We start from the raw sequence: 22,338 nt of genomic DNA, 5'->3' as shown, positions 1-22,338 counted from the left end.
TATTATTATATAATAAGATATATTTGAACCGAGTTCATTGTATCGGTATTCGACTCATTGTACATTTAAAAATGAAAATTGTGCCTTATGCTTAATTTGCTTCGGCGAATTTAATGCATCGGGACGAAGATTAGAACCTATTGTATATAATCTAGTTTAACGTTGGTGTGAAGATTCGTTTGTATAGATACTATTTTATACGATTGCAATGATGTAACCAATCTTTTTATATAACTATTTTTTACGAATCTTTTTCTATAACGACGCGTGACGGAGAAATAACTACAGGTGATTACCGACATTTTCAAACATATTCCATTAGTCTACACGATGACTGTGCCAAAACGTGTACACGGTTGCTACATCGATTGTTCAACTTTACGCGACCTTAACGAAAGGTTGGTTTGTAAATGAAGTTGTAAAATACAATCTAGAGGCTATGCGGTAGCGTATAAGTTATACCAAAGATGATTTATACAATGTGATTTTCTCTATATATTCTACCGGAGTATAACTTATTCGTTTGCAAATAAAATTGTGTACAGATATATTTGATTTTATTCGTGATTATATTTATAAGTCTTATTCCACGTATTCCTGTCAACCATGTATTCAGTCGTATTATGTACGTTTGTGTTACAATCGAGTATTATCAGCGGTTCAGCAGCAATTTTTGATTCAATGGATTCTCGGTGGATTTCATCCATTCCTTCTTCAGTAGTTGTTTTAATTGACTTAACCTTAACGTCGGATTTTGTTCTTTGATAATAGGCATCATCCTTTCCTCGAAACTGGCGTACGCGGCTTTCACGCGTTTCTCTGGATGGCGATCGATTTCCGGTTCCTTCGTACTAAAACGATAATATGACCAGAAACAATTAAACAAGTCTTTAACTGGAATGATTTTTCTATTTCGTAAGTAGAACACGTATTATACATATACAGTCGGGGACAATATTAATTTTTTTAAGATGTTAGATCGACTAGTTTGCTAGAGAATGAATGAACAAAAATTTATTTAGATTTCAATTGGCAGGAATCATACAAAATCTGAAAAACTATGTTTTGTCAACCTTTTTATCTGAGTCTGTAACTATTTACAAAAATACTGATAACCTTCGTATTTCTTCTACACGTCCACCTACAAAAAAACGTACAACACCAAAACATGCATCTCTCGAAACCATTCAACCTTCTATAAACATTCTTCGCTACGAATAATAATAATGACGAAAATCGAGATGGTTATATGTATCTGGTGAACCACCTATAAAATGATTGTGTTAGCATTTCTTACCTTAAAATAGTCAAGGCTTCGTCTATACCATGTGCAGTTTCTCCTTCAATTGTTAATCTATTAAAGTTCTCTTCGATTGGTTTTTCATCCTCTTTCTTTTTCATCGCTGCTTGACTTCGTTTCTCCGTTGCAACCACAATCTCAGCTCTGGTAATTTTCGCAGCGGGTTGCTTGCCACCTACTTTTATAGTTGCCATTTCTTGCTCGAGCAAAGCTTTCGCTTCTGCCTTCTTTTCTAATTGTTGCTGACGTTTTTTCTCCTGTTCCTCCTGCAAGCGATAAATTGATATAATTATAAGAATATGTTAAACAACACGGTTGTTCAATGAAAAGCCTACCTGTCTTTGTTTTTTCTTTAACATTTGTTTATCGTCATCTTGCCAAGCCTTTTCTTCCGCTTCCATAGCTTTTCTTGTAGTTTCAGCTTCCTTCGCAGCTGCCTTCCTCGCCCTAGCAGCGACAGCTTTGCTATTTTCTCCGACAAATTTTTTCGGCATGTTGATCTAGATTTCATTGTGATTATTAAATAAATTCAATTCTTTCAATTTTCTTTGTATCATCTTGAAGTTGCACAATAAATTCTTGTTTTATTAGGAATAGTTTAATGCAATATAGCAAAAGGCTCTGAGTTATTAGAAGAAATGTTAATAAATTTTTTTTATTTATGAAGAATAAAGTAGATTGACTTTTTATATCTGTTATAACAGTCGGGGACAATGTTAAGTGGATATTCTTAAAAATCGCATAACTTTTTTAAAATTGGTCCAAAGTGCTTGAATTTTTTCGCGATATTAGACCGACTTGTTTGCTAGAGAACGAGTAAACAAAAATTTATTTAGATTGCAATTGGCAGGAATTATACAAAATTTAAAAAATTATGTTTCGTCAACTTTTTATCCGAGCCTGTAACGATAATTATCAGAAATGCGTTTACATTGTTGTTTACTCATTCTCTAGCAGTCAGTTGGTCGGTCTAACGACTGACATCTTAAAAAAATTCAAGTCCTTGGGACCAGTTTTAAAAAAGTTATCAGTCTCTATAAAATTGTTACAAGAACGATTTTATAATTCGCGCGATAACAGCATTTCCCTATGGCGTTAGGTTGGCATCTCTGCTACACGTGCGCAGATGTATTGGTTGGTTCACGTAGTTGAGGTTAAAGAATAATCTGAATAGACTCGAAATAAAGCTAAATAGCAAATTAGAAATATGGTACCGATGACTTGTATATAATAAATGACGTGCTACTCTGGAAATACGTGTTTGCATAAAAGGATTTTACAGCATTTAATAAGTATTCGTGAAATGTCGAAGCAGGCCTCGAAGAAAAGTGGAAAAATTCAAAAAGCAACAGCTAACGAGGTCAGTGGATAATAGAGAAAATAGCTCTTACCGGTTCTGATTTAGAGAAAGGAAATTTCAAGTGTGATCGAGGTTTGATCACCTATTCAGAAAATAACATGACATTTTCTATGATACACCTTTGACTCGCACTCAATACAACGAGATGTCGCTTGCGAATAACAAGAGTGGCAACGTTGAATTCGCAATTTACTAGATGCTTTTTTAAATGCTCAGTTCTGAACAGTTCTGAATCTCTGGTTCTGATTAGTGATGGTGTGCAAAATCACTAATCACGATTTATTATAGTGATCGCAGAATCACGATCACGGTAGTGATTTGAATTTCATTTACGCCGCGATTGTGATTTTTTAATCTGGAGTGAATTTGCTCACTGTTGTCGAATTAGTTCTTTTTTTAATACATCAATTAGCTCGTACAAAAATACTTCACATGTAATGATAAAAATAAAAAAATATTCAATTTCCTTTCCGTAACTTATTTAAGTATTTTAAAAAATAATATTAATGTTCATTTAAATAGTACAGTGACTCGGGTTAATATTCGGTCGCTCTAAAAATGACGATAACTTCTTTAATATTGCACTATACGATTTGAACTTTTTTGGGAAGCTGGAGCAATTAGTTTACTACAGGATGTGAAAAGAAATATTTTCAAACATTGCAATCGATCGGAATTGTAGAAAAAATATTAAAAGTTGCATTTTACAACATTCTTATGCGGGTCATTATTGAAAATTTAAAATGTTTTGCTGTTTTAAATTACACCTATCCATTTTGGTTAGAATATAAATGCATAAAATCCGCTGTCTAGTGATACATCACTAGATAAATTCACGCCATCCCTAATCAGGTGGAAATTTTTTTATTCACATGATGGAAAAATGACGATACTTTCGAGGATGTTTTATGAAAAACATTTTCGATTCTATAAGCGATTATACATTTGATTTTATATAGTTTTACGAAACCTGCCATACGGATAGTATTAAAATATAATTTAACAATATTCAATCATACGTTTCTTGACAAAATGATTTTTGGGTAGGAACCTAAAGGGCCTGTGAGTGTAGACAAAAATGGAAATGTTACTATAAAAATTCAAGCGAAGCCTGGAGCTAAACATAATAATATAACGGGTAATATTATATCTTACAATTCATCAAATGAAAGTAATAAGAAATTTAAAATTTTATATCTTTATATCAGAAAATTCGTTCGTTTCTAGACATTTCTGAGGATGTTGTGGGTGTCGCCATATCTGCTCCTCCTGTCGAAGGCGAGGCGAACACAGAACTTGTAAAATACTTAGCGTCCGTATTAGGAATGCGAAAGTCGGACGTGTCCTTGGATAGAGTTAGCTAAATTGAACTTTTTTATCGATCTCATTTTTATAGACTACCATACCCAAACATAATGTTTTCTCTTTTAGGGATCCCGAAGTCGACAAAAAGTTGTTGTGGTATCTGGTGGTACTACAGTGGAGAAAGTTTTGGAAAAATTGAAAGGGGAAATGGGAACTTGATAATGGAAACTAGTTAACATATCTTTTTTATTGTAATTATAACTATTTTTTTACACATCTTTTTTCTGTGTATGGGGTGTAAATGCACCCCAGGCTGATAAAAACGGAAATAAAAACTTGACGCATGGAAAATTTCCAAAAACTGTTGCTATCTGTGATATATGTTTCAAATTCAAGTCAGTGATGCCAGAAATGTGCAACATTTCACGCGCATGCGCGGCGATTAGATCCAGTATAGTATGATTCTCGATGAAATGGGGTACCTTGAGCACCCCGCAGAATTTTAAAAAATTTATATGATTTGATTCTGAAAAATGAATGCATAACAAGTGTATTTGTGTATATTTTGTAAGCCATAGGACACGTCCTGGAGTCTTTTTGTCCGGTACAGATTGTTTTGGTACATTCCTGCCAATATAACTGCTTCAGGGCTCTGCTACCTCATCATAGATACGTTACTGTTTGTCGCGCATGCGCGTGAAATGTTGCGTATTTCTGGCATCACTGATTCAAGTATTGTACTAAATACAATGGAGAAAGTTCTGGAAAAAATGAAAGAAGAAAATGGAAACTTGTTAACGTATCTTCTTTATTGTAATTATATATCTATTTTTTTATACACGTATAATATTATACTCTTCTGTCTGATCATATTTACTGTACATAAATATGGCAATTGTGTCGATACAATATGTTCAATTAATTTATACAACAAAAATATTAACTTTATACATTCGTTACAGTGCGAGAGTACTTTCGTTAACGATAGCATTAATTTTAGGCACTTTTAAACATAGTTCGTCGCTAACTCCACAGTTTTTTTTCGTGTCTATGGAATTTTTTACATGTACATTTTCGTTAACGCTAAGCAACATTGTTTACGATATTCTTCTAACTCCATAATATGTATACAGAGTGTTTGACGTTGTAAATAGCTGCACAAACCGTAAACGATATAATATTGTTACTTTTTTATATAGATAATGATGATAGTTATTGAGAAATAAGCTGTTAGAATTCTTGAAAAATTTATTCGTGTCGAATTATACGTATAGACAAAAGCCTACTACTACTACTACTACTACAGTCCACACGTGTCGATGAGACAGAACATGATCGTGTGCGTGAGGGACTTTGGATCATTTATTAATTTAATCATTTATTAATATTAATTTAAAGTAGCAAGATATGAAAGAATACAGTGACTCCCACTAATATTCGGACACTCTTAAAAACACCATAACTTTTTTAATATTCGAATATACGACTTGAAATTTTTGGAGAAGTTAGAACAATTGGTTTGCTATACGACGTGACAAAAATTTTTGAAAAAATTGAAAATTGTCGGAATTGCAGAGAAAATACTAAAAGTTGTATTTTTTAATTCTTTTATGTGGGCTTATATGGAAAATTTAGAAAACACGTTTCGTAGATCTGTATCAATTAAACATATTCTGAAAATTTCATCAAAATCGGTCGGTAATGAGCTACAAACGTTTAAAGATGGTAAAGATTGCAGTTTTTCACGTTTCTCAGCTTCCAACTGCAGTAATTCTAAGGATTCTTTTATACATCTTTCAATGCCTGTCGTTTTTCCCGAATCTACCGATTTCTGTGAAACTTTTACAGTGCATATAATTGACACAGATCTACGAAACGTATTCTAAAAAATTTCAATATAGGCCCGCATATAAAAGTTGTAAAATGCAACTTTTACTATTTTGTCTACAATTCCGATCAGTTGCAATTTTTAGAAAAATTTCTTTTCACATCATGTAGTAAACTAATTGCTCTAGCTTTCCAAAAATGTTCAAATCGCATAGTCCAATATTAAAAAAGTTATGGCGTTTTTAAGAGTGTTAGTGGGAGTCACTGTACCTTATATCCATTTTTAAACACAAGAATATTAATCCTGGGATATAATAAAACGCAAGGTTACCTTTGCAACGACCTTGAAAATTATGAACAGAAGTTTTGATTCTCATCGTCATAATCTGCATAGAAAATCATACAAAACGTTATTAAACTTTTCTTTATATCATTTACGGTTTTTGCAGTTTGTAATGGTAGATATTTGGAGACACTCTGTATTTACTAAATGTTAACGACGTCGTTCCACAATAAAATCGCTAAATGCATCATTTTGTTGTGTGTTATACTAAAAAAACTGGAGAAATGACAGAAAGGAAAGTGTTAGAAATATCGTCGTTTTAACTATTATTTCTAAGTACTTTTAGTCTGTCTCCATTTTCGTAGAACTATAAATATTCGAGATTGCATTGCGGTTTATAGAATACCATGATAAGCGTATTAATATTAACGAAGGAGTTCCACTTCAGATTTTTCCAAACTGTTCACGGTTGTGTTCGCGTGTAATCTTAGAGGGTCTTCATTGAAAACGTTTATATCGAGGAAGTCGCGTCGGCGAGAGTTAATTAAATTCGTTCACTCTTGTATTTCGAAAGCTTTGTCGTCCAGCCACGGTCGAAATATTGGCAACGTTGACGGATAATGCGCTCCTCGTTTCGACGGTGCGGTTCCCGCTGGAGCGCCTTCTTGCCTCAGGGGATAAGTGGCTAGGACTATTGGTATTTGCAACTTGATCTCCTTATCCAAACTCTTTGGACTTATTACGAACTGGAAGAAAATAACATATTTGTGACAATTCTATAGAACTTCGTCCCTGTCCCGCGCCGCTATATGCCGCCCACTAATTCCAGGGGACTCGTCAAAATGACGGGTTCTACTATTCTTAATTTGCGATTATTATATTACAAAAAATAGGTCACTGAAAATAGTCACTTTTAGTACTCGGTTATTCTACTGTTAACCCTTTGCACTAGAAGCAATTTTAATTCGATATTCAGGCCATTTCTTTCAACCCAGATCATTTTTATTCTATGTAATTTTTTTTTTACATTGTGTACATCAAATTTAACCAGTTTTCTCATATATGATAGTTGAGCTTTTCACAATTTATAGAAAACAGACGAATTTAATAATATTAAAACTGTTTTGAATAATGGTGTGACAATTTTTACTGGCGCCTCAGACTCGCCATTCGAGTGCAAAGGGTTAAATACACTCGGTAAAATAAGTCTCCGTACACCCTTTAAAACAGAATCACTTTTTTATAATTATACCAAATGACCCGATGTTTTGCAAGCAATTAGAAGCATTGGTTTACCTAATGATGTGCAAAAAACATTTCCTATAGATTACAATTTACAAGGTTGCATGCAAAAATCAAAAAGGCACTTTATAAAACTTTCTTATTTGGGCCCTTAATAAAAATTTAAAATATATGTTTTGTAGATCTGTAGTAGTTATTTACACACCTGCTGGAAATTTCATCGAAATCGGTTGACATACACACGAGCTACAAGCGGTTAAAATAGGTGAAAATCGTGGTTTTACACGACTGCTTAAAATCCACAGAATCGTACAAATTTCAATGAAATTTTCAGCATGTGTATAACTATCATAGATCTACAAAACGTATATTTTAAATTTTCATTAGGGACCCAAATAAAAAAGTATCAGAAAATGCTTTTCTTATTTTTGCATGTAACCTGATCAATTGTAATTTTTGTGCTTCTAATTGCTTACGAATACTCAGATCCCCTTTGGTACAATTATAAAAAAGTTATTCTGTTTTAAATGGTGGACGAACACTTATTGGACTAAGTGTAATTATTTACGAGGATCTACTACTATTTGTGTAATTTTTATCGTTAATGTTCAAATGTTTGATTCCTTTCCAAATTAAATTTTTCAAAAATTGGGGGTGGTAAAGAAAACACAGTGTAATCAAGCACTTAGAAATCTTGAGCTTGTAATCCTTGTTCTTTATACGTTGTTGCTATTTCGATTACTATAACGTAGTGACCCAATTTGAGTGTAACTAGATCGTGATATTATAGCGTATTCTTTTATATCTTCTGGAACTGAACCGTAGATGCTGTATTATACTTTCACGATGAAAAAGAACGTGAAAGAAATCCCATGGTTTCTTCAAGTTGTTTCGAGTTTCGCGAAAGAAGTCGGAGCAAGGAGAGAGTGGTGTGCATTAGTCATGCTCTGCGCGATCATAATTATTATGCGAGTATCTTAACTGCTACGGAATGAGTACTTTTACTCACGTAAACGTGGTAAAGAACGTTGATGAGGTGACACCCCCGTAGATTGGTAGGCGGCAATGGTGGAACATACATTTGTTCGTTCAGCCATTCTTCACCCTCACCAGGCCGGATTTTCCCCCTGGAAACACTTGCTAGCTCTCGTGTTTCGCTCGCGAGGACTTTACCTCGGCACAGGTACTGAATTGTTTCGGTCAGGGATGCTTTAGTCGATTTCATAGTCACCTACGGAATCATTTCAATCTAACGTCACCGACATGTTCGCTGTACAAATATACGGTGTATTTCCGTTTTCCATTTTCGAAGAATTGATTGTTGTACATTGTTTAAAAGTTTAAGTGCTGTTATGTGTATGTATTCTACAGAATACGCATGCAAAAGAATTTGGTTAAATTTGTAAAATGAAGGTGTAGGCGTTTGGGAATGCATTGCATTTCATACAATTCATAGTTGAATCGTTAAACCCGTGTTTATCACGAATTCTTCTTTCTCCGAAACTACTGCCACGGTGTATCTCAAGTTCTAGTCGGCCGATTTACTTGAAATTATTATTATATTATATATAGAACCAAAAAATTCAAAATCCGCTGGTTTTTCCATTTTTGACCGTGGTGTGAATGGTCCTGAGCAATTTTAATTCTACAATGTAATTTATACGATGAACAACAACTTTGAACATGAAGCGACTATTTAGAAAAATGTGTTCCGTTATTAAAATGATCGCTACGCCCAATACTATCCCACGGTTGCGGCCACCGGGAGAAATGCTCACGTTTTAAAAGATATGCGATGGTATCGTATTATTGCCGGTCCTGTTTCCATGTTAGATATTCTTTCCATTAACCATCGAATCGAAATACGATACATACCTTGCTCCGATTGCTGACGGTCGCAGAAATGCCAATAGTTTCACCGGGAACGTAGCCGCCTCTGTCGAGACTCACTCTGCAGAATACAGGGCCCCCCGAGACACAAGAGACTCCGACCCGTTGTTCGATTTCTTGCCGTGCTGGTTGCTGTTGAAAAACTTTACAATTATATGTTTGTATCTTTAACTTTCGTTAATAATTTGTTCATCGTATCATGAATCTCTTTGTTTATTTATTGGCCTTAAAACATGTTGTGAGAGAGGGCCACCATTTTGAACAACATTTCCCTTTAAAGTTTTTGACGGTCAGTTTTAGTTTACGCGATATTCGCAAGAAACTTTAGTGATCCTGACAATATATTTCAAGGTCATTGGAATCGGAGAGGAGGCAGCACATCGACAAGCTTATTCAGAATCAATTTTTCTATTATTAAATAATTTGTTTTTATTTTGTGTGAGATATATTTTTAAATTCATCATTAAAAATAATAAATGATAAAAAAATGAAATATCCATTTTTTTTGTAACTACTGGATTTCATGGTCTTCGACTGCGAATCTTTATGCATTTATGGCATAAGAAAATTTTCAAGAAAAAAGTGCTGTTACCAATGAAAATAGAATTTTATTTTCTAGCAGTTTCTTAAAATTTGTCTATCAAAATTGAAAATTGCATAGACATCCGCAGTCTATTTATTAGTTTACTGTTCGTCACCTGTGTTGTTTAACACTAAACCTAGCGACCAAAGTCGCTGATGTGTATAGTATTATAAAAATAACAAGATTAAATTTATTTATATTTCGCACGATAATTTTTTCGCTTTCTGGAGCCAGATAAAGTTAAAAAGCCCATATTTAATTCAATGTTGAATAACTCGTATAAAAAAAATCGCACAATATTCAACAACCACACAATTTACACAGGAAAGATAGCCCTTCCAAATGATATTAACGCGATTTATCAAAAAAATTTGTTGCTCCCCGTGTGATGTTCCAAAGTTGCACCAAATATTTGTTAACCGTCAATGTTGTCTTCATCTCGCTATAACTTTGTAAAAAACCAACGCAGCAACAATTTGAAACATAGCATCTGAAACTAGAGGTTTCAGGCTTTCAAACCATTGTTTAACGATATCGATACGGCAATTTTTCACGGAGTTATGATCACGTAAAGTGGGACCAATTTTTCGGGTTCGCACAAGTGATCCCTTAATTCTTTTGAGGAGTGTATCTAAAGTTGGAATATCTCTCGGGTGTAATATACGTATTGTAAAAATTAAATTTTGATGTGTGGACGCAAAAATTTGTCTCATTTCATTGTTGCACCGTAACTCAATTATATCAAAGATATCAAATATAAAACTGGAGTTCGTAGTCGCACTTGCGTATTATAACAATGACACTTCGTTTATTTAATATTTTTTGTATACATATATTAGGTTGTCCCAAAAGTTCCTTCCGGAATGTGTTTCTTTAATGTCGCTAAATAAATACAAACAATACGATAATCTTTATGTTAATATTTTAGTACTTCTTAATATGAATTTGCATTATGTGCATGCATCGAAAACCAACTTTTGGGACAACCTAATATTTATTTAGCAATATTAAAGGATCACATTACGGAAGGAACTTTTGGGACAACCTAATACAACAAGAAACAAAAGTGTCAACAGAAATATAAAATCGCCTGGCGGGCCGCGCGTTGGCCAGGCCTGATCTAATAGAAGACATGAAAGCATAGACCACATTATTGTTATACTGATATTTCTATCACAGTAAATTTCTTTCAATTTCATATATGTATTTCTTCTTACCGAACGAGTTATCGATACCATTACTATCGGCTATCACTTGTTATGTTGTTGTATGTATAGAAACCTCCCGATTATGCAACGCGAAGCGTGTGCATTGAATGTGACTATACAGTTGAACCAACAATGCGGTCGCGTTCGAAACTGAATGTCACATGCCTACGTAATAATTATCTTATGTTACATGTTATCGGGACGTGTAAATATATCTCTACGATCTTATATGGGAACGCTCATTTCTCTCTGCTCTCGGTCTACTCGAATTAATAGATGTGTGTTTTTTTTAACTATTGCAAAATTATTCCACGACGAAGTATTCAGAAACACGGACGAAAAGAATATTACACGATGTATCGAGTAACGTTACAAATGTGAACAAGATTTCTAAACGAAATATGTGTTATTTTTGTTTATTATTAAAGTTACTCTAATAACTTATTAAAATCTAAAAAATAAAGATAAAATCTTCGTTCTGCTGGAACGAAAATTCGTAGCGTTTTTAAATTGAAACTCAAAGATAAAATTAGGATATTTAAACATAGATTTGTTCAATAACATATTTTCGATTCTCTTCTATTAGTTTTTGCCATTTTTTAGGTAACTTCTCATGTCATTCGATAAACCGGTGAATAAATATCTTAATTTTATCTTTGAATTTCGATTTAAAAACGCTACGAACTTTCGTTCCAACCTAATATTATAGTATATTCTATAAGATTCTCTATAACATTCTATGATAGAATATAGTGTGTTCTATTATAATATATGTAACTATTATTTAAAAGTTACTCGCAAAACTCTTGTACATATTATCTTAATTGAAATTATTATTTCAGCTTCTAGAAGTGGAACATATAATGAATGATTTACGTTTTCTCATTTGTACTCTATAAAATTTTATGATCAACCTAAATTGTTTAATACATTCTCTGTCCAGTTAACATCATTTTTAATTTATAGTACATACATATACCACAGTATTTTACGAAGAGGGGATACTATTCATCGATCAATAATTTCTAAATACTTTGTACTACCATATCTAGTTCTCCGGTAATAAATTCTCCTCGGAATTTTCATTTTGGCACTTACTTTGCCTTTTTTAATTCCAGTCTTCAATTAATTATCGACATTAATGTCGGCCCCAATAATTCACTTAAGGGTTACCAAGTGTTCGTCTTGATTCTGTCCTTGCATTATTTGAATCGGAAAGCGAATATTCCACATAAATTAATGGTCCCCTTCCCCGAGGATGAAGTAACGAGATCAGAATCGGAATTTTGATCGAGGAAGTGGAAAAGCTGCATAATTATAAGGGTCACGGATCGTGATCGCTTTCTACGCAGGTCGGTGACCACTATCCAGAACTCGGTTATGCTAAAATGCTTCGAGAACCCCCTTAATCGCATACGAGAAAGAAAGCGTGCGTGAAAAATACGTTCTTCACAAAGATTTTCCACAAACGCCATTTTCTCGTTAAGTGGTTCGCGATAATCGTGAAATTATTCAAGACACTTGTGAACATCGTTTCAGCCAGAGTGTAACTAATTCGTATCTTAATTATTAATGTGTACACATGTGCGTTTTACTTGTGGAAGATCGAAACATAATAAATATGTTCTGAACATATTTTTCTTCGCAAGTCGGACCTCGATATATCTTTCGGGACGATGATGTTTCTCTCGTCAGAGCGTTATTATACTGGGTGTCCTAAAAATGTTGCATTCCCTTGAAAACCGTGATTTCTGAGATCATATTAAATCTTTTTGTTTTATTTATTAGTTTACTGTTCGTGCCCTGTGTTTAACCCTTAGCACTCGATCGATGACTCTGAGAGGCGCCACTAAAAATTGCTGTGTCATTATTCAAAATATTGTTTAGATAGTTAATTATGTCGGTATCTAATCAATTACTAAACGTTTAGATATTGTATCAGGTATTATACCAATTTCATATCCACGAAATTTGAAAAAGCTCACAGGGAATGGAAATATTCTAAGTCTGAAGAGATGTTTAATTTTCGAGTTAAAATATTTAGCTCCGAGTGCGAAGGGTTGATTGTCTGCTACGCATCATTTTCCAACTTAATTATTGCGAATGTTGCAATATAGTATCATAAATCATGAATTCATTTGCAATGAAAGTTTCAAAATAAAACCTTCCTATCAGAAGAGATGTCAGGGAATCTAAAAAATGTTGTACCTCCCTGAAGGGGATGATTCCCGAGGTCATTTGAAGTAACTTTTTCCTTTGCGAAAATGACCTCTACGGTTTTGTCAAGAAGTTATTAACGAAAAATACGGACCAATCAGAACGCGGCTATAGTGGTGAAATATATCCGAATATATATCGGGTGAAATATAGCCGAATTTCTTTATTCAAACGATGAACTTTAATCAATAAAATATTTTCTTAGTTATTCTTTTTTTGCAAAAGATCATCGAACAAGAGGGAAAATATCTTATTTATTAAAGTTCATTGCTTGCATAAAAAATTGGGTTGTATTCCACCTTAAAATACCGAAATTACTTTCTTGCCAATCCAATAACTCCTTAACAAAGCAGCGGAGAACATTTTCGCAAAGGAAAAAGTTACTTCGACCGACTTCGGGAATCACCCCTATCAAGGAAGTACGAAATTGTTTAGACACACTGTAGAAAGATTAGAAGTTAATGGATACGTTGTGCGCGATGAAATTACAAATGAAATCGTTACGCTGCGCGGTGCCATGTGTAACTGCGACCACGGTAGAATCGACCAACTTACTATTAATTCACTATGTAAGTATTTACATACAACTTCGTTAGTACCAGGGATTCATCTAATTGCACGCTTGGGTTAGAAAGTGTAAGCTGAGCGACTCATAACTAGTTTCTGTATAATCGCAGCCATGAAATCATCTGATGCACAAATTATAGCCAAGTTACGTACGCACGTGAAGAACGTAAATCATAGAATTGTTAAATGCAGTATGATATGCTATAAATACAGTAATTCGAAGAGTTCTATTGTGTTCTTCTAAATTAATCCTTTCGGTCTCTTGTTTGAACATGGATTATATCTTATTCTTCTCCGGATCAAGAATATTTTTTATTGACTGGCGTATTCTATTAAGGCGTATACGGTCCTTTTTCATATTTTGGCTAAAAATTCTTGCCCTGCGATGCCATATATGAATAGTTTTAGTAGTAATCATAATTTTTTGAAGTATTCGAAACATACGATAAAAAAGATCAATCGAAGATTCATCACAGGGTACGTTTCTGTTAAAATAATAGTAGTCCAGTCAATGAATGCTCATAAGGGGGGTATAGAGGGAAATGGAAGGAACACAATTTTTGACTTTGGGACTTTGTTTGGACTAGTTAGGAGGTAAACATACTAAAAGTCCCTACTTTTTCGGTTTTCCGCTTATATCTCCGAAACTATGTGTCCCAGCGATATGACCATTGTATACAAAATTAAAGCTGACAAAATGTACCATAAGATTGGTTTCATTCAGTTTTTCGCTATCTCGCATAGTTTTCTAGATATCTGCGCTCAAAGTTCACTGATTGTGCTGAAAAGTTAGCTAGTCAAATAAGTTCTTCTTTTTCACAATTAGTGAACTTTGAGCGCGGATATCTCGGAAACACTGCGTCCTAGCGATAAGATCATCCTATACAAAATTAAAGCTGACAAAATGTGCCACAAAATTGATTCAATTCAGTTTTTCGCTATCTCGCATAGTTTCCAAGATATCCGCGCTCAAAGTTCACTAATTGTGCTGAAAAGTTAGCTAGTCAAATAAGGCTCTCCTTTTTCACAATTAGTAAACTTTGAGCGCGGATATCTCGGAAACTATGCGTAATAGCGAAAAATTGAATGGAATCAATCTTATGGCACATTTTGTCAGCTTTAATTTTGTATAGAATGGTCTTATCGCTAGGACGCATAGTTTCCGAGATATAAGCAGAAAACCGAAAGAGGGGATCTTCTGCGTGCCCCCCTGCAAACAAAGATCCAAAGTTAAAAATTGTGTTCCTTCCATTTCCCTCTACAACTTTTCGTTGCCTGGACTATAGGGTACGTCTAAACTTCTGATACGCACTGTAGCTTGACAGAAAAGCTGAAGTGGTTTCAAGTTTCGGTCCATTTACAAACACGTTATTCCGATTGGAAGTCTTTGTCTCTATCAATTATAAGTAGACTACGGATCTATATGCATTTATAGAAAAATTGAGTAGACAAAATTCAAAATTGTTGGAAAATTTAAAAAATTGAAAATGTCCACTATATGATTTCTCCTTTATAAAATGATTAAGGGAAGGAATAACATTCAATTTGATTTCTATTTCTTGCAATCGATGCAGACAATTGTATAGGTAATTTTCCAAACGATTTTGATCTGTTATTATTAGACTGCGGATCTTTATGCAAAATAAAAATTTCCCTTGTCAATTATGAGACAACGAAACCGTATAAAAATTTCTTTCTATTGTCAACAATTTTAATAAATTGAAAATTACATATGAACGTTCTTAAATTGTTTTAATATTTTTACTGTTTTAAATTACATCCATCCATTTTTGTTATAAATGCATAAAATCGGCAGTCTAGTTATTATACCTGGTGAAGGGGATACGTGTATGTATCATCTGTAATAAAGAAGAAACTCACTGCGAGGATCGGCGGCTCTAAATTCAAATCGATGGGATTCATCACGATGAAGACTTGTTGATTCTTGTGCGTGAGGCCACCTGGCTCGCGGAGTGCAGCCTTGCAATAATATTGAACCCAGCCATGTTTGCCCAAGAAAGTGGACGGTAAACCGAGGGGCAGGCCTAATTTGAATGGAAAGCTGTGAATTCCCGGTGATAAAAGCGACGGTCCTTCCCCTGGTGTGGCGCGGTGTCATCGAACGGCGAACGGAAAACAAAGAACAGTTTTGGCATTGTTATGCTGTGCATGAACCACAGGTGCGGCGAACGATTGTATGAAAAAAATATTCCATACGAGACTGTTTGGCTGGTGAATTTAAATACACGCGCGTTCGAGGAATGCACCGACAATTCTTTTCTCTCTTACGATTGCTAAACAGCGGATCTTTATGCGAAATAGAAATATTACGTTCTGCATTTATTTTCTTTAAATAATATGTGATCAAATAATATAACAGTATTTTAAAACTCTTCTCATGCGTGTTTTTTAACCGTTACACCTACTCATTTTTGTCATAAATGCTTAAAATCCGCTGTCTAACGATTACTGTACAGGAAGTGTGCGACTGTGGATCTTACACGGTTCTGTCGGATTACTACTGGACAGTTGCACAGAAAATACTATGTAAACTTTAACCCCTTGTCATTTTCTTTACAGTTACAGTGATTAAAATATCTTTATGCCCAAAAGTGTCGTAAAAGAAAAATATATTTTTTGAATGGCTACATTTATTTTAATGCTTAAATGTTGATTAAATTCATTTAAAAAGAAAGGTGTAACATTCATATTTGTCAGGCTTTGTTTAAAATCTTCATGACGAGTGTGACCTGTTAAAATACGACAAGGGGTTGAAGTAAAGTGAAAAAGTATAGAGGTTGTTATCAGACTGATTTCCAATGAACTTAACAAAACTGTTCCTTTATTATTCACTTTAAATTCAGCACAAACATTAGAGATACACAGAGTGTCCAAAAATGTTGTATTTCCTTGAAAAATGGGTGATTCCTAAGATCATTTGAAGTAACTTTCTCCCCTGCGAAAATGTTCAGCGCGCCTTTGTTAAGAAGTTATTAACCCCTTGCTGTATTTTACCGAGTCACACACGTCATGAAGAATTTAGACGAAGCCTAACAAATGTACGCCTTTCTTTTCAAATTAAATAAAATTTGATTCTTCAATTCGATTGATGACATAAAAATTGTCAAAAAATGCTGCAGTATTAGATTCAACAAAATTTCTATTTATTTTGAATCTGCTAGTGCTATTACTAATGAAAATAGAATTTCATTTGATACCACTTTCTTCTTCGTCTACAAAAATTGGAAAATTGCACAAACATCCGCAGTCTAGTAATTAATATTTAAGCATTGAAATAAATATAGCCATACAAAAAATATCAAGTTTCTTTTTTCTTCTACGACATTTTTGGGGATAAAGACGTTTTAAATCGCTGTAACTGTCAAGAAAATGGTACGGCCGGGGTTAACACTAAACTGACCACTGCCGATCAAATAACCGGTCTTAGATTTTTAATTTTATAATTATTGAAACATTGACACGTTGCTTACATGGAAATTGATTCGATAAATTTAATTATCCAAGCACGTGTTGGAATGAAAATTGCATAAAATCTAAATAAACAGAGCCTTGTCATTTTTATCAGATTTTAATCACTTTTAAGTCATTTTAATCGCTTTCAGTGCTCGGTAGGTTTAGCGTTAACGAAAAACACCGACAAAAATCTGCCGACAACTCAGTTTTTCATCGATTCAATTGGAATTTTTTTAAAAATGTTCGTAAAGGACGATACTTTGATGACGTGCTGCGCGAAAATCGTTAACTGTCACAAGAAATCAAGAATCCTTATCTACAAAACCCAATAACTCCGATACTTTATCCGCCCATACCATAAATTTGCATGTCCCAACTGAGTTGCCGACACTTCTTAACTCTAAACCTATTCAATTGGTAATTCTCAGGGCCAGATTTACAGTTTAAAATTTTGCGGTTTAGGGTTTAGGGTTAAGAAGTGTCTGCAACTCAGCTGGGACATGAAAATTTATGGTATGGGCGGATGAAGTATCGGAGTTATTGGGTTTTGTAGATAAGGATTCTTGATTTCTTGTGACAGTTAACGATTTTCGCGCAGCACGTCATCAAAGTATAGTCCTTCACGAACATTTAAAAAAAAATTCCAATTGAATCGATGAAAAACTGAGCTGTCGGCAGATTTTTGTCCAAAAAGATCGGTTTCTCGCCCACTGTGCGCCGCGCCGGAATCCGCTCACATCCGCGGTTTTCGTTGATAACACCGCGGAGAACATTTTTGCAAAGGAAAAAGTTATTTCGAATCGCCTCAGAAAGCACCCCATCCAAGGAAATACAACATTGTTGAGACGCCCCGTAGTTTGGCTGCACTGTGTTCAACTGGTTATATCAAGTGTGTGCCGTAATGTAATCTCTTTTCATTACCTGGTTCCCCTAGCAATCTCATACGAAAATCTATGTAATTCTCCTTATCGTAAACCCTCTCGGCACGTTGACTCCGTACACGGACCACTCCTTCGCCGATGACATGAAAATGCAATCCTGAAACGCTGTAACGCACAAAGCACGTGATTAAAATAACATTGCAACCGCGTGGTACAAGTTGGTTTAACATTGTTAAGTTGCGCAACTTGTAAAAATCTTCGTCATGCGAAAGAAACACAAAGGTGACTAGAACGTCAACGTCCAAAAGCATACTTTTCATTCTCTAAATTTAATATCTTGTATGCGAAAAAATATTCGCCGCGGAGTAGGCAATGGTAACGCGCTACTATCATTTTTAATTGTTGCTAAATAAACGCGTAACGTGTATGTTACTATCAAGATGTGATTCTATCAAGTCTTGGTTAATAATTGCTTTTATTTTCTTTGTTACTACTCTTTATTAACTATGAATTACTTAACTATGACTGTTTTAAGTTAAGCTATATTCATTAATAGACTGCGGATCTTTATATGCAAACCAGAAATGTTTTGCATTGATTGTGGGAAGCAGGTACAACATAAAAATTGATTTCACTCCTTAACGACTTTGTTACATTAAAAGCAACATTAAATGCATAAAGATCCGCCGGCTATTCATTAATATGATCGGGAGAATTTATTTTGCAGGGAATGCGGCGGTAATTACGAACGAAGTTAATTAAAAAATTATGTTATTACGTTATGTGACGTATAAATCCTATATTTTTTTGAAAAAAGTTAAGTTAAACAATTGAGATTGTTTTACAGTTTACTATAGGCTCGTGACCGACTGTTTCAAATAGTTATTACACGATGCTCTTTTGTTTATCAATTTTAAAGTATTATGAAGCCTTTTAATCACTTCGCTCATTGTAATGAAGCATTTCGCACTAACAGTCTTCAATTGGCGGCATTTTTGACACCCGCCAGTTTGTATTAATTGTTTTATACTGGTATTATTAGAACACGTTATTTGTTGCGCAAGTGTATCACAAAGAAGCTTGCACATAAAGTCATAAAAATGCTGTTCTTAATATTGCTTAAGAATGTATCGTAACTTGCGATTAATTAATTCCGATAGAGTGAAAACGCACTCTTCAGTGATTCCGATTGAGCAACAGCAGAGGCGTAGTTATGGTTACGCATTAGAAGCGTATGACACAAGAGGTATTAAAAATAGTTTTTATTTAACTTGTATAATCGTTTTCAAGTCGTGGACACGTTAGAAATTGTGAAAGTAATCTGTGTGTAAGCTATACAAAAAAGAATTCGAGTCATTTGGAAGAATTAATTTACCGTAATCTAGAGAATTTCACGGGCATTCGAACACATAAATTATTTCATATAATGAAAACTAATTTCTTTGAAAACCATTAGCACAAGTTCCAGTATTCCGCCAGAAATAATAATGTAATACATATATCTCGAATTATTTTATTATGTCGCTCATAACTAGACAGCGAATTTTATGGCATTTATGACAAAAATTAATTAGGTGTAATTTGAAACAGTAGAAGAATTTCAAAATACTGTTATATGTACATTATTTTCAAACTATTAAAATAGGTTTCTATTTCACTACAGCTTGTTGCAATTCGGGTGGAAAATTTTTATTTTTCCTAGAGATCCGCTGTCTACTAATAACCTAGCAGTTGATACGACAGAAAACTGTAAAAAAAAGTATAACACAATGCGTGTGTATGTTCGATTTAACGAGGAGTATAACGACGGTGGAACATGTATCGGACAATCTTTATCTACTTGAGGGGGTAGGCTCTCGTTTCTCCAGGATTGCAAGGGTACGGGACGCGCCTTCTGATTTCTCCATAATACAAAGATGGGGTTTTTAGTAGTGAAAAGCGCTAGACAAAAGATCAATCTAGGCCACAATCGCCCCAAAAACAACTATTTTTACGGTTACGAGGCGTAATTTGCATTATTCCGCAGGGTAATTTGCATTATTAGGAAGCATAAAGCTGCGCATGTAGCTATTTTCTATTTTCATGAAGCTGCGACAGCTACTCGATCTTTGATTAAAGAGTCTGCCCCCTCAAGGGATTGCAAGGGTGCAGGATACGCCTTCTCATTTCTTGATAAAGCAAAGAAAAACAGAAAAAAGATTGGCAACCGATCGTTGATCCCAAACAATGCAAAATAAATTACAGAATGTCTTCAAATAAATAAAAACTTCCAAGACGTCACTAAATATCCGGTAACTGGGTACCTTCACTCTATAACTTCATTTTACAAATTTAATCGAAGCCTTTTGCACACAAGACTCGCACTTTTCAATAATGTACAACAATGTGAGAAGGCGCACCCCTCACCCTTGTAATCCTGGAAACAACCAGGACTACTCTACCCCCTTAAGAGCGCCAACATATCTTCTATTTACTACTATAGTGTCATTATTTCGTTGAGCTGTACCACCTCCATTACCACCACGTGATAGGTACACCAAATACGGTACGATCGATGAAGTGAGCGTGATCGACTCGAACAGAAAAAAAATCTCGTACTTACTATGCCTCATCGTCCAGCTCGATGATCACTCGGCCGGACAAGAAGTGGCCGGGAAAGTACAAGAGGTTCGTGTTGTCGAAAAGTATCAAAAACTTGCTCAACTTTCGCGTCATGATTCCGATATATTCGCGAACAGTGGCGAAAGATGACGGATCGCGTTCACTTCCGAACGGTCGCGCGTTAACTGATTATGCACCGAGTCGCGGGCACACGATATTTTTTCACCGTCGAGTGCATACATGCCAGTGAGAATCACTGACATCCACCGGATCGCACCAGCAGCAGCACGCCCATAACCTTGCACACGCTGCGTTTCTCTCTTTTGAACGGTGCTCGCGGAAATCTCATTCGGCTGGCCAACAGGGTTTTCGCGATCGAGCCACGCTCTCGTTCCACACTCTCATTTTTCCCCTCGTGCTCCGTTTCCCGATTTTGAACCGGCCAACAAGGTAGTAGGTACGAAACGTAAGCAACGTACGTGGAAAACCGACGCTTCTACACTATATTACCCGTCAAAGTTTCAGCCGCAGGCTAAAGGAGCCCGTCTCTTCCTGCCCATTCTTGGAGCTGTGTTCACTTTCGCTCCCCTACCTCATCACGCTTCCACTTCCAACCCGACGTTCTTACCTGCTTCGCTTTCCCACTCCCGGCCCCTGAAGAGAACCGCTTCCAGTTTCTCGTGCACCTATGTCGGATTAGATCCTCCTCGTTCGCCAGGTTGCCGTCACGTATCACCTTCCCGGACTGTACAGCCTGCACAGTGCACACACCGTCGATGAATACAGTCGATAAGGTTCGTCTATGGCACCGGTACACCATGGATCGGTAGCTATAAAGGTGAGATATCTCCTAAGCGTAATAAATACATTGTACATAATTGAATTACGTGATTGAATTAAATTGTATCGCATCACATAATTCGAACCTTCCAGTTCATTTAATTGCTAATTACGCGAATCATGAGTGTAATCGAAACACAATTTTTCACAGACGCAATTCTAGCCCTTTGCGCTCGAGCAGCGCCGCACAGTGGGGAAAAGTGACCTAAATCGATTCAAAAAGAAATAACTTTCGATAGAAACGAGGTAGAGCGATGAATTTTTTTTTAAATTACAGCTGAAACTTTGCAGCATATGGGAATAATAGGGAGATTGCGGTACGAACGATTTTTAACCTCGATAAAATTCGTTAAACTTTCACAATTTCAAGAAAATGTGGTTTCTCCGTTACCACGGGCGGAAAAATTTTTTTTAATTTTTGCTATATATCATTTCCCGAAGATCTTTTCACGCTGGTTTCAAATCTGGTCTCAAAATTTGTCTACGACCTTTGGTTTTTTCAGGAAATCGATTTTTGAGAACAGAACTAATGTAATCAGTTTTCGTTGAAATGATTTGATAACCCACTAGTTTGAAGGTGTATTGTATTCTCATATATAAAACACAATAAAATTAAACATAATGAAGTATTTGAACGTTTATTTGACGTATATCATTTGACGAACGATCACCTGATGTATCGCTGCGATTGCCGCTGGCACTCTTTGTAGGCTATGTGTGACTGTAATGTAATTTAAATTAGATATCTATTTTCCATGAT

The 22,338-nt window shown here is 35.1% G+C and overlaps 3 protein-coding genes across 3 annotated transcripts; 1 reads left to right on the top strand and 2 right to left on the bottom strand.

Moving 5' to 3' along the window:
- Window positions 1–2: 2 nt before the first annotated feature.
- LOC143219151 (coiled-coil domain-containing protein 124) lies at window positions 3–2,849 on the bottom strand. The gene is made up of 4 exons (XM_076445021.1): window positions 2,692–2,849; window positions 1,636–1,800; window positions 1,298–1,566; window positions 3–851 (listed from the first exon to the last, which is right to left on the bottom strand). The coding sequence occupies exons 2-4, from the start codon at window positions 1,792–1,794 to the stop codon at window positions 653–655; spliced, it is 627 nt and encodes a 208-aa protein (XP_076301136.1). The 5' UTR covers window positions 1,795–1,800; window positions 2,692–2,849; the 3' UTR covers window positions 3–652.
- LOC143219153 (UPF0235 protein C15orf40 homolog) lies at window positions 1,993–4,316 on the top strand. The gene is made up of 4 exons (XM_076445023.1): window positions 1,993–2,660; window positions 3,708–3,798; window positions 3,888–4,015; window positions 4,092–4,316. The coding sequence occupies exons 1-4, from the start codon at window positions 2,535–2,537 to the stop codon at window positions 4,182–4,184; spliced, it is 438 nt and encodes a 145-aa protein (XP_076301138.1). The 5' UTR covers window positions 1,993–2,534; the 3' UTR covers window positions 4,185–4,316.
- Window positions 4,317–4,734: 418 nt separating this feature from the next.
- On the bottom strand, window positions 4,735–21,333 carry Vdup1 (arrestin family protein Vdup1). The gene is made up of 6 exons (XM_076444999.1): window positions 20,740–21,333; window positions 18,178–18,302; window positions 15,664–15,881; window positions 9,193–9,339; window positions 8,327–8,548; window positions 4,735–6,821 (listed from the first exon to the last, which is right to left on the bottom strand). Exons 1-6 carry the CDS (start codon window positions 20,850–20,852, stop codon window positions 6,630–6,632), a joined length of 1,017 nt encoding a protein of 338 aa, XP_076301114.1. The 5' UTR covers window positions 20,853–21,333; the 3' UTR covers window positions 4,735–6,629.
- Between the last annotated feature and the right edge of the window lie 1,005 nt (window positions 21,334–22,338).

Source organism: Lasioglossum baleicum, unplaced genomic scaffold (genome assembly GCF_051020765.1).
Source record: "Lasioglossum baleicum unplaced genomic scaffold, iyLasBale1 scaffold0021, whole genome shotgun sequence".
Lineage (NCBI taxonomy): Eukaryota > Metazoa > Arthropoda > Insecta > Hymenoptera > Halictidae > Lasioglossum > Lasioglossum baleicum.
Note: the sequence above shows the minus strand (reverse complement) of the source record. Positions and strands in the feature narration are given on the sequence as shown.